Source organism: Varanus komodoensis, unplaced genomic scaffold, assembly GCF_004798865.1.
Source record: "Varanus komodoensis strain SLA01 unplaced genomic scaffold, ASM479886v1 scaffold56, whole genome shotgun sequence".
Lineage (NCBI taxonomy): Eukaryota > Metazoa > Chordata > Lepidosauria > Squamata > Varanidae > Varanus > Varanus komodoensis.
In genome coordinates, this window is record NW_025336169.1 from 978,510 (window position 1) to 990,688 (window position 12,179).

General features: G+C 44.8%; 1 protein-coding gene across 3 annotated transcripts in view; it reads left to right on the plus strand.

Moving 5' to 3' along the window:
* Window positions 1-12,179, plus strand: part of MED13L (mediator complex subunit 13L) — a 198,360-nt gene that overhangs the window by 146,548 nt on the left and 39,633 nt on the right. For 2 of the 3 annotated variants that reach the window (XM_044448867.1, XM_044448869.1), the window contains exons 15-17: window positions 3,058-3,278; window positions 8,473-8,678; window positions 10,539-11,485. In XM_044448867.1, the coding sequence (XP_044304802.1) occupies window positions 3,058-3,278; window positions 8,473-8,678; window positions 10,539-11,485 (1,374 nt within the window). The remainder of the gene's footprint in view (window positions 1-3,057; window positions 3,279-8,472; window positions 8,679-10,538; window positions 11,486-12,179) is intronic. The other variant, XM_044448868.1, reaches the window with a different exon arrangement.

The window sequence follows — 12,179 nt, forward strand, 5'->3', positions numbered from 1 at the left end:
TGGAGATGGAATTTACTGTGTTCAATGGGAGCCAGTGATTTCTGACTGAAACTATTTTCTGTGACTTCATTAAACCTATACAGAGAGGGAAGGATGAAGCTGGTCACTCTTCAAGCTTGTTCCTTAGCACTCCTTTAAATATTCAAGTGAAATCAAAAGACATTTAGGCTTTTGTGACCTCCTTTCTTTCTCTATTTTGTGTGTTCGCGCGCGCGTGTGTGTGTGTGTGTGTAGATACACATTCCTTCCATGCTAGGTTACTTTTCCATCATTCCAGAAATCACAAGGACTTGGTTTCTGAGAGTAACTAAGAGCTACATAGGTTTTCCTTCTTCCACTTATGTGATATGTTTTAGAAATGCTTTATCTGTGTTTGGAAATAGTACTCTGTGTAATACCAACAGATGTCATTGTGAATTACAAGATCTTCTCATGGTGGGGTGGAGGGACGGGGAGAGAGAGAGAAGGTGGCTCCTCTGAGCTGGACTTGCATTCTACTGCAAATCATTTTTGAACGTTATCTCATTAACTCTGGCTGGTAATGAGAACAAATTGAGGGGAAAAATCTTGGTGTCACAAAGATGAGTCCGAGAGTTACACGGAGCCATAAAAGCCGTGCTGATTTACTCGAATGCAGAGGTATGAAGTACACAGAGATTGGATTTTGACAGTTTTAGTAGATCTATAGCTGCTTAAAATATGCAAGGTTTTCTCAAGCATGACACATATGAAAATGAATAATGATTCCCAGTCAGATTTTTTTTAGGTTTATTTAATTAAACATTTCTCCTCTTCTTTTTTCTTAATGACACTGCATTGCAGAAATTTACCCCTCCTCCCCAACCCCAAAAGAACCCCCAAGAAAGTGGAATAATGTGTGGAGTGAGTCAGGAAGGGTTAAATAGATAAGGCTTGCTGCTTTCAATATTCTTTTCTCTTGATGCAGCAATTTCTATAAAAGACTGGCACAAAGAGCAGAAGCATCTGTGTGGCTGAGAGACTGCACAGGCTGTGATGAGCCAGCTTAGTTTCTCTGCAAAAGATTCCCCTTAGAATCTGAGCCCGATGCTTCCTCAAATCCCGGTTTGTTGCCACAAAGTAGAGCAGGAGATACCATAACGTTCCATGCGGGGTCATCCCCGGGCTGCCTGCAGCAAAGCATTGTCCAGAGTGCCTTCCAAATCCTTCACACCCTTAGTACGGACAGACTAGCTCTACAATGTTTATGATTTCTCCTTAGGGTGTCACAGAAATTTCTGACCCTAATGGAACTGCATTACAGTTCCTGTGACTGTTATTTCTGGTATTCCACCCAATTTCTGGATGTAGCTAATAAAGCCAGGATTGGCACGGCTCCCTGCATATGTGATTTGGATAATTTTAGGGCATGCTTTTCACTCACGGTAGGATGCTGTGAATGTTTTATTGCTGACAAATTCGCCTTCCACTGAGTGAAGATTTTAGGGTTTAGAGATCTCCAGCTGAGTGTTGGTCAGTTAAGGTTTAGAGATGTGCGTTTGCCCGTCTATTCGCTTTTAGTTCCTGTACCTGTTGAGCTGGGGGATATCATTAAGAAGACCTGTATGAATTGCATAGTTTGTAGGCAATGTCAAAAAAAAAGAGAGCTCCTTTGGCTTTTGTGGATGTAGAAACACATAGAAATTGGCCGTGTGTCTGAAGTTCACTCTGAAAGACATTCCTTGCATTTGCCTATTATTAATATTAAGTATTTTTTAATTAAAATATGGTACTGTGGAGTGTAGAACAAAAGACAGAAAGGGCAAAAGTTTGTTTCAAGATTTTGTTTCAAAAACGCATGAAGAATTGAAGGCAGAAAAAGGAAGAAAGTAAAATCTCTTGAAATCAGAGAAGGCTGGGGTCGACTGGATGTTCATCTGTTTCTCCAGTCTATTTGATTTTGTAAGCTGTATTGAGAAGTCATGAACCAGGAGTGGAGCAAATTGTCCTAGAACCGATGGGGAAAAAATCACCTAAAAATCGGTATATATCCTTTGAAAACTACTTTCTTAAGGGGAAAATAGAGGTTTAATAAAAGGTACTGTTTGTACTTTTAAATTCACTGTTGCTGGCTAGAATGTAAGGATAGTAGATTTGCAGTACAATTTCTTCTGGTACTTGCTGACTCTCTTGGAGATGCCTGAAGGCTCAGTTTTTAATTACCAAGCTCCATTTTAGTAGTAGCAATAGATTTCTTTTGTAGTCTGTCTAAATTGGGTTATGAGGCTGAAAGGGAATTTCACAGGGATCGTTTTAACCCAAAGGCAGCATCAGCTTCCGTTTGTAACGGATCTCGCTTGTATAACTTTAAGATTTGGGGTCCCCAGTGCCAGAATCACATCCTTTTGACATCTTTTTTGCCTCTGTCTGTCTTTTGCATTCTGACGCAGACCCTTTTACATCATGCCATGGTAAAGGCAGCCCCTCTAACAGTGAACTTGGCTGGAGAGCACCAGTAAGGCCGGGGCTCAAATGGGACCACTGAGGAACGAAAGGGAAGCTTTGAGCAGCCCTGATGTTTGTGGTCCCCCCTCCCCAACCCCAAGCCACTGTTTGGCTCGGAAGAGCAGTTCACATTGGCAGCAGTCAGAGCTTCATCTTGTGCTAATTAGCAGCCGAATTGGACTGGCGGGTGGATACTTGTTGGGAACATGGTAAAAGAGGAGAGGAGAGGAGTAGCCTCCCCTCCTCTGATCAGCCTGGTTAGCGGCTCGCATTTGTACCTTACGAAGTCACATCATGGGGTTAAGTTCACATGTAGTTTAGCTCTGAAAAAGAGATTTTCTTTCCTTCAGAAAAAAATATTGTGGGAAATATTCTGTTACACATCCCAGGGACTCCGCCTCCGATATTAGCCTTTCATATAAAATTTTCTTGGGATTTGGCCTTTCTCTGGGCAACTGAGCTTCGTGGGGCTGATTCTGAGACCAACAGCGGGTCTGGTTCCTTTCCTCCCCTGATTTATTACTGTCTCAGCTGCCCCCGGGCACAACGGAATGCTTATCTGACGGAGCGTTTTCATCCATTTGTCTTGTCCAGCTGTGGCGGATCTCCAGAGGATGTTTCCGACACCGCCTTCTTTGGAGCAGCACCCAGCCTTCTCCCCTGTGATGAGCTATAAGGACGGCATCAGCTCCGAGACGGTGACCGCGCTCGGGATGCTGGAAAGCCCTGTGGTCAACATGGTCACCGCTCAGCTCACCGAGTTTAAAATGGAGGTGGAAGATGGATTAGGGAGTCCTAAGCCAGAAGAAGTCAAGGTGACGAGCTGGGACTGCAGATGAGATCGAACTGCAACATGGGTTTGTGGGTTTGGGCGAGAAAGTTGTTCCAGCTCAGATTCATGCTTGTTCTTATTCAATGGAACGAAATCGGGGATGTGCATGTACCCCAGCTAACAAAATAAGAAGGGAAATTCCATCCCTGAAATCTTGAATACTTTAAATGCTCACATCAAGTGTAGCGGCACATTAGAGCTGAACTTAACTAGTGGAGAAGTCATAGCTGAGTGATACAAATGTGGAGAACAAAAGGGAGCACAAACTTGCACAAGAGAGATTCAAGCAGATGGTAAGAGGAACCTATCACTAACAGCATCGAGGCCAGCAACAAAGAATTCTTCAAATTTATCAGAAGCAAGAAGCCAGCTGGTGAGACAGTTGGATCATTGTATAATCGTGGAGTTAAAGGAGGAAAAGGGCATTGCAGAAAAGCTGGATGAATTATTTTCATCCCTTTTCACAGCAAAGGATACAGGACACATACCTGCTCTTGAATTTATGTTTTCAGGAAGCATGGAAGACAGCGGCGACCACAGATGAAATTCTTACCCTTACTGACAAACTGAAAATTAATAAATCATTAGGTCCAGATAGTATCCTTCCTAGAGTTCTTTAAGAATTCGAATATGACATTGCAGACTTTCTTACAAAAATATGTAACTTGTCCCTAAGATCAGCCTCTGTACCAGAGACTGCAGAATGGTCAATGTAGCACCATTTTAAGGATCCAAGGAGGTTCTGGAAAATTACAGGACAGTTAACTTAATACCTGTTATGGATATGCTGGTTAAAAGCCAATTTGTAGAACTAGTAAGCATATAGAGGGACAAGCCATGCCCAAAAAGTCTCTACATGTTTTCCACAACTATACATGCTTTCTTATTATCTTTTTAGACTTCTTTGAGAGTGTTAGTAAACATGTGGACAGGCTGATATGGCAGGCAATGTTCACTTGGACTTCCAGACAGTCTCTATCAAAGACCCTTACTAAAGACTTCTGAGCAAACTTAGCAGTCACGGAATAAGAAGGGAGGTCCTTTTATGGTCCCGTAACTGATTGAAGAACAGAAAGCAGGGAGTGGGAATGAATGGTCATCACTCCCGAGGGAAGGAAGTATATGGTGGGGTTCCATAGGTGTTGATTACAACAATGCATTTCTGCTTATTCATAAAGAGTCTGAAATATGAATGAATGGTGAAGCAGCCAGCTTTGCTGACAATGCTGAACTAATTAGGGTGGTCAAAGCCAAAAGATTGTGAGATGCTCCCTATCTCCAAGCTGGGAGAATGGGCATCCAAAGGGCAAATGTGGTTCAGTATGAGCAAAGCTAAAGTAATGCATGTCAGGGCAGCAAAATCCCAACCTTGAGTACCAGCTGATGGGATGTGAGCCTGTAGAAGGGGGCTTGGAGGTTGTGGCAGACGTTTTGATGAAAATGCAGCTCAGAGCACGGTTTCTGTGAAAAAGGCAAACTTCGAGTTAGGCATGATTAGGGAAAGACAATGAAAGAGCAACTGTTCCCATCATATAGTCCTTATACAAATCTATGGGACAACTGCTCATAGAATATTGTGTATTAATAGTATAGTTATACACACACAGTATATATATATGCTATAGATATTCATTCTCCCTATATCTGTATCATCTGTATCTATAGCTGCATGCAGCTGGCCTGCTGCAAAGGAAAGAACTGGTCTGCTTGCCATCTTTACTGGGGTTCAGAAAAGTTAGGATTTATTAAGTTTTCAGACCCACCTTTGCCTTATGCTTAAGCTCTTGGTCAAGGGACTTTTAGCCTCACCAGATTGTCTATTTGGAAAAGAATGTTTTGTGACCAAGAGCACTTGCCATTGCAGCCATTTTGTGAGAGCACCCACAATGCTGTCGAGATCGGGAGGGTGCCCAGTTAAGGGAAGGAGTGGCTAGCCGGACCACGGGGCTGATTTCAGGCCGCATTGTTCTAGGGTGCTGCAGCAGCTGGCAAGCTACAAAAGAGTCTCTCTGTCCAGTGTGTGGAAATTAGCTAGATAATATTATTAAGTGTATTATTCTGTATGAGCAGCAGGTTTAATCAATCCTCTTAATAAGAATTTATGTTGCATATCTATATGGGACTGGACTTCCCTCTACCAGGGGCCAGTACAAGTGGCAGTAATCGGAGTAATTCTGCAGGGTTGATCTGTATCCTCAGGATGCTCCTGGAAAGGAAAAGGGAGCTTTTGGTAGTATATAGCAGCTCATTTTCAGCAGAAGAACCAGCATACTGAGTTTTTTAAGGCAACAGTTCCTCAGTTTGTTTTGCTGTTGGGTTCTCCCTCCAAAATGGAAAAAGGCTTTAATGCCAAGAGTAGGGTAGGCATGGTTAGATTATGGAGTTTCCTCTCCTCCTAAACTGGTCCCTCTAAGGAACCTGTTTTCTCGGTTGTGAAACAGTTAGCTTTGTGCTCGTATGCAGGATTTGCGCTTGGAATGTGACCCGAATCTGAGCTAAGATGGAGGTTTTCAAATGGACCTAAAATTGTTTTGCCAAGGTTGAGGTTGGAAAGTGAAAAGAAGTAAGAGATGTCTCATCTCTTCCTTAGCTTTCTTTTCTCTCTCTCTTCCCTCACCTCACATTGTCTCTTGATTTGGGGTATCAGATTTTGACCTTGTAGCTTCAGACAGTTGAAGGATGCATATTCATGGAGAGCAAATTTAGAATTATTGACCTAAAGAAACTAGAACGATCTGGGAGAATGAATAAATGAGAAAGGTCTGCTTTACTTAGGTTTCTAAAGAAGAGATTAGAAGATGTGTGTCATTGCATTGTCAGGTGGTAGCTAGGCTACGTTTGGTCAAGAAGCTTCTCAGAACTGATGGATTTCATTTGTAGCAGAAGGTTATAATTTGGTCCTACAGGAATGAACCCTGAAGGGCTTCCAGCCTAGGCTCTTCCTTTGCTTCACTTTTGTGCCACGATCCAAGACTTGACATCTTGGTTCGGCTGTTCACTGAAATAGCCATGTGGCTTGTGCTTCTTCCAAACCAGACTTTGATTCTGGTTTGGAGGCAAGTGCAAACTGCAGCTTGGCCAGTTGGAGAAACAAAGTGTTACTTGGCCGTCCATGATTGAGAGTTCAGCTTCTTTGAACGGGGAGAAGGCAGCCTGCAAACCTGGCCCTCCTTTGAAGCTCATTTTCATAGTGCCAAATTTTGGCTTGATGTGCGTGTACATTTTTCTCCCTGATTTAAATGAACATATACAACCTCATCTTGACTAGAATACAGCACAGGACAAGGGAGCAAAGACATATCTTGTGGTACTTTTGAATACTACTCTTGCAACTGCCTCTTTCCCTGTCTGATTCCTCATTTGGCTCTTTCCGATTTAGCGCCATGGTAGTCCTAGCTGCATTCTAGTACACTGATTATGAGCTCGGTGTGCGTGTGTATTGGGTTGGATCCAGGTAAGTTTAAATCAATGGGACAAGTCAGCCATGATTTAACATAAGCCCCACTGATTTTGGGAGGAACTAATGGCAGCTAGTTTAATCTGGATCTGACCCATTGTTTCCAGTTGTCAAAACAGATCAGTCCTGAGATGTAAACGAAGATGTGGGTCAAGATTGCCAGCAGAGATTAACCCCCACCCCAAAGCAGGCATTCATAACAAGAAGATCAGTGCTGTCTAGACACTCCTGTGATTGCATATGGGTTTCATTGTCAGTTAAGGAATGCACGAATAAACTCTTCTTTATCAGTGTTGGTGAGAGAGAAAGTACATATGCACGGAGGAAGATAGGGGCACCTTTAATGAAATTTCCTCTTAGAAAGACATGTGACATTCATGTAAGCCAAGGGGCTTAAGGAGCTGCACATGCTAGTGGACAGGTTAAACGTCCATAAGATGTTCCACATTAAAGGAGGCATTGCGAGGTTTGGCAATGCTTTCACGGACCAACTCCTAATTTTTTTCATGATTCTTGTAGTTTTCCTTTGATGCAAGAAATGCTAAGCTTCAGAATGAGTTTCTCCCGGAAAAATATGGGAAAGCCTATTCAAATACCACAGATATTTCTCAATTAACCAGACGTTACAGTTCTGTAACTGCAGACTAGCAAGAACCAGCTTGAAATCCCCACTCAGCCATGTGTGAGTCTGAATCAGCTGCTGTCTCTCCAGCTAAGCTTACCTCATAATGTTTCTGCGATGCTAAAAGGAGAGGGCTGTGCATATTGTCTTGATCTCTTTGGAAAAGCACAAGGTAACAGCACATGCACATGGATGGATACATCTGCACCCACCGTGTGGGTTGCAGCAGCCACATTCAAGACTGCCTGGGCTTGGGATGTGTGCGTTGGGGGTTTTTTTACCCTTAACAAAACTGGAAAGAGTACCTCCGTCTTGTTAATGCAAACAGTGTCATTGCTGACTCAGTTAAGTATCTGCAGCTGTACGGGCGCGCAGTGTTTAGTCTGAATGCCTTATTAAATATACGGCTATCCCAAAGATGCATATACTTTGCAGACATAACAAGGACAGATGCTTTTCTCAGGAACAGATTCTTAACTAGGTCCATTCAGATACAGTTTATTCACTTTCCGTTCAGTGAACATGTACCTTTAAGGTAATTGATTGTCTCAGGAGTAAAAGAGAAAACAAACATCCTGTAATACTGCAGTGGGGAAGAATCACTTTTCTCTTGACACCTTTTTCTTAATTCCACACAGCTATCTTTTTGTGTTCCACGCCGTTGCTCTTTCAGTGCCCCCTGTATTCTCTCATCTCTTGAGATCTGGGATGTCTAGATAAAGGGTTCTTCCTCCTCTTTCCTATAATATGTAACAATGAAATGTGTGAAGTGATACATCATACATTTCCATATGTCTGCTTCGTTTTACGGGCTGCTGCTGTTGGGGAGCTAAGCAGAGATAACTTAGCTCTTACATGTTGTTATTGCGTGTTGCAAAGGCGCAGCCACTGAGCCTGGAACCGCTGACTTGAGCAGCAACTGACCGTTTGGCTAAAGTCTAGCTCCATGCCTATTTTGGGACCTCCTGAGAGAATCCAGACGAAATTGTCTGCCCTTTGCCATTTCAGACAAGCTTCCATGCACGTCCCCTTTTTAGAAGATGCGTAACAGTCTGCGGCCACTCTGTTACAAACCATGCAATCCCTTGGCTTTTTCAGGATTTCTCCTTTGTGCACAAAGTTACAACCTTCCAGCCTTTTATGGGTTCCTCCATGTTCGCCCCTTTGAAGATGCTGCCAAGCCAGTGCCTGCTACCTCTGAAGATTCCGGAGGCTTCTGTCTATCGGCCTTCCTGGGCAATTCCTCCAAAAATTGAACAACTTTCTTTACCACCCACAGCTGCTTTTATAAGAGATGGATACAAGTAAGTACAGCAGCGTAAACTGGAAATATGTGTGTGTATTAGTACAAAGCCATGTGTTCCCATATTGGGCAGCCGTATGGAAATCAGTCTGTCTTCCCCAAAAGAAAGACAAATGAATGGCTGCTTGAGTTGCGTTGATCATCAGTGCCTGAAAAGTCCTGTATGTGTACACACTTTATATTCACAGCTGCTTCACTGGGTCAAGCTCATTATTTTCATAATTTCGCAGCCACAGAGACAGGGCTCGCTGTTAACACTGGCAGTAGGTGCTGTTTGCATCACTTGGTTTTATAGCTCCTAGATGGCAAAGGGCGTCCTTCATTGCCGATACCGTTTCCCCCATTGCTTCCTCTTTCAACTTGCTGCCTCTTCCAAATTTTGACATAACCATCTGCCCATTTGCTGTGCTCTGACCCTGTCTCCTCAGAGGTTAGTGTCAGTCTATTAGCTAGGAAATAATTGGGAAGTAGCTTAGCCCTTCATCTGAATTGCAAACCACAGCTGCTGATCTCGAAGCAGCAAGAATGGAAACTGAAATGCATGAAACCCTTAAAAGCTAACATATAGTGTAGGGTTCTCCCGCAGCAGTGAATTAATTTTAGAGAGGAAGCAGCTTGTATCTTTATTTCAGTCCTTTATATCAATCACTTTCCAGCTCCAAAGGATCTTCAGTGCTCTCAAAGGAATTGGGAGAGGGAGAGAGAGAGAGAGAGAGGGAGAGAGAATCATGATGCTCTTGACATTGTCTAAGCAGCAATTTAATTCCTGGTTTTCTGTATTAGTAACTACTTCCTAAGACCTGAGCTGATTATTAATTGCAGGTATTTATTGGGATAAAATCTCTTATTTCCAATGTAATCCAATTAGAGCAAAGACTATTACTGCAGGCTTCTGCCAAAGAGGTGATTGCTAATCAAGATTTCTAGGTCACCTTTTGTTGCTTCTGTGAGGCACTTACTGTGCTGGAGCGTCTCATTTCTGAACCTGTAGAATACCTTTTTCCTTTCCCTTGACTGGCACTCAAGTCAGTCAGAGATAACAAGAAAATTATTCCAGAGAATCAGGTTTCACCACATTTCCTTCTCAGATTGCTGGCAAAATGGGAGTTCCAAATGAATATTTAAACTTCCGCATTAACTGGAAAGGAACGCAGTTCCATTAAATGTTCAGGTTTTCCTTCCTTCATCAGGGGAGCAAATGCCATAAGGAGCTCAGTCTAAGGAAAGTGTTTTCATTTGTGATATACATAGGAGTGACTATAAGGATCTGTCTCCATGCTTTTCTTACTGAAAAATCCCACAGCAAGAGTTGTGGTCATCGTCTGGAAGAGGTTTCTTTTTGTAATCAGGACCATGTTCTGCCGCCAGAAAGTGATAAAATTATTAAGGAAGCAGTGCCCAGTGTCGGCAGGCAGCAGAAAAAGCATGCACGGCAAATAGGCAAGACACAGATAAGGGCTCAATTTGGCGCGTTCGGGAAACTGGGACTGGGTAAATGTTGCAGTGTAAATGCCGAGCAAACGTAATACACCTAAGGCCCAGTTCTGTCCATGTTTAGACAGGAGAAAGACGGACATCGCCTCGCATGGGGCAGCTGGGGGTTCTGTGCCTCTTTCCCCAGTCTGCATGGTAGATACTTCTTTTCAGCCTCTGCCTGGCACCAAGGAGCACTCCTCGGTCTGGTTGTTGATGGAACCTTTGATGGAGTGTGCCATGCGAACGAGTGTGCCTGGGAATAAAGCCCCACACTTCCTCCCTCCCTCCACACTGTTCTGCTTCCCATCCAGAATGACGCCACAGGCACTCATCGCCTCCTTTCCTTTCCTTTCCTTCCCTTCCCTTCCCCCCGGTTTGCCTGCAGCAGCGTGCCCAGTGTCGGGAGCCTGGCAGATCAAGACTACCTTCAGATGAACACCCCTCAGATGAGCACCCCCGTGACCCTCAACAGCACCGCCCCGGCCAGCAACAGCGGCGCGGGCGTCCTGCCTTCCCCGGCCACGCCGCGCTTCTCCGTCCCCACGCCGCGCACTCCCAGGACCCCAAGGACTCCGCGAGGTGGGGGCACTGCCAGCGGGCAAGGATCCGTGAAGTACGACAGCACAGACCAGGGGTCACCGGCCTCCACCCCCTCCACCACCCGGCCCCTCAACTCGGTGGAGCCGGCCACCGTCCAGCCCATTTTAGAAGCCCACAGCCTGTACGTCACCCTCATCCTTTCCGACTCTGTGCTAAACATCTTTAAAGACAGCAACTTCGACAGCTGCTGCATCTGTGCTTGCAACATGAATATAAAAGGGGCGGATGTGGGGCTGTATATTCCAGATTCGTCGAACGAGGACCAGTATCGGTGCACTTGTGGATTTAGTGCAATCATGAACCGCAAGCTGGGGTACAACTCCGGGCTGTTCATTGAGGATGAGCTGGATATTTTCGGCAGGACTTCTGACATAGGCCAAGTCGCGGAAAGGAGGTTGCTCATGTGTCAGAGCATGCTAATTCCACAGCTCGGGGAGGTATCGAAAAGGGCTCAGGAGCCTCCGGTGAGCCTTCTGCTCCTGATTCAGAATCAGCACACCCAGCCATTCACCTCCTTGAGCTGCCTGGACTACGTGTTCGCGTCCAGCCGACAAGCGCTCCACTACACGAGCTGGAGTTACGACAGAGTCCAGGCGGAAAGCAACGACTCCTGGATCGAGTGCTTCAACGCCCTCGAGCAGAGCCGGCAGTACGTGGACAACCCCACCGGTGGGAAAGTGGATGAAACCCTGGTGAGAAGCGCCACCGTCCACTCCTGGACTCACAGCAACGGTACGGGCCTTGCTTTTCTTTTGGCAAAGGCGCTCTGGGGGTGGAGGGGGCATCACTGTCGTCATGATTATCGCTGCTGCAGTGCAGGAGTGTGGGAAGAAATTCGCCCAGTCCAGACCACAGATGCCACTGCAGAGTCGCTTTTGCATGGAGTTGCGTGGATTCTGTGCACTGTTCTTAAAAAAAACTTTCCTGCTTTATGCAAATTTAGTCCTACAAAAGTAGGTGAAATTTTTTTAAAAGCCTCACCAGAAATACAGTAGATGTGATTGGGGGATTAGCTCACTTTCGGAAGAATAGATTTAGCGCTCATGACTGCTGCTTGGGGTAATTGAAAAAAATCCAATTTCATCAATGGGCAGATGACTGAAAACGCTGGAGGACGTAGGATGGATTTAACAAAATCCATACGTCCTTATTCTAGTGGAAGGGTGGTTCACTTAAATACTGTACCTGTTGGCAAAACAGGATTTGTACAGATGCGAGCAAGGGAGGAAGAGTATATGGAGGAACAGTGTCCCGCTCCGTTATAAGGAAGTACCAAAATGTGTGGAGAGGGAGGCGACCTCAGGGCTTGATCCTGTGCCCTCCATGCAGGAGGCCCCAGGCTGAGTTTCTAGCATCCCCAGCTGAAAGTGTCAGGTACAGGTGATTACAAAGTTCCCCACCTGAGACCGTGAGAGCTGGTAAGACG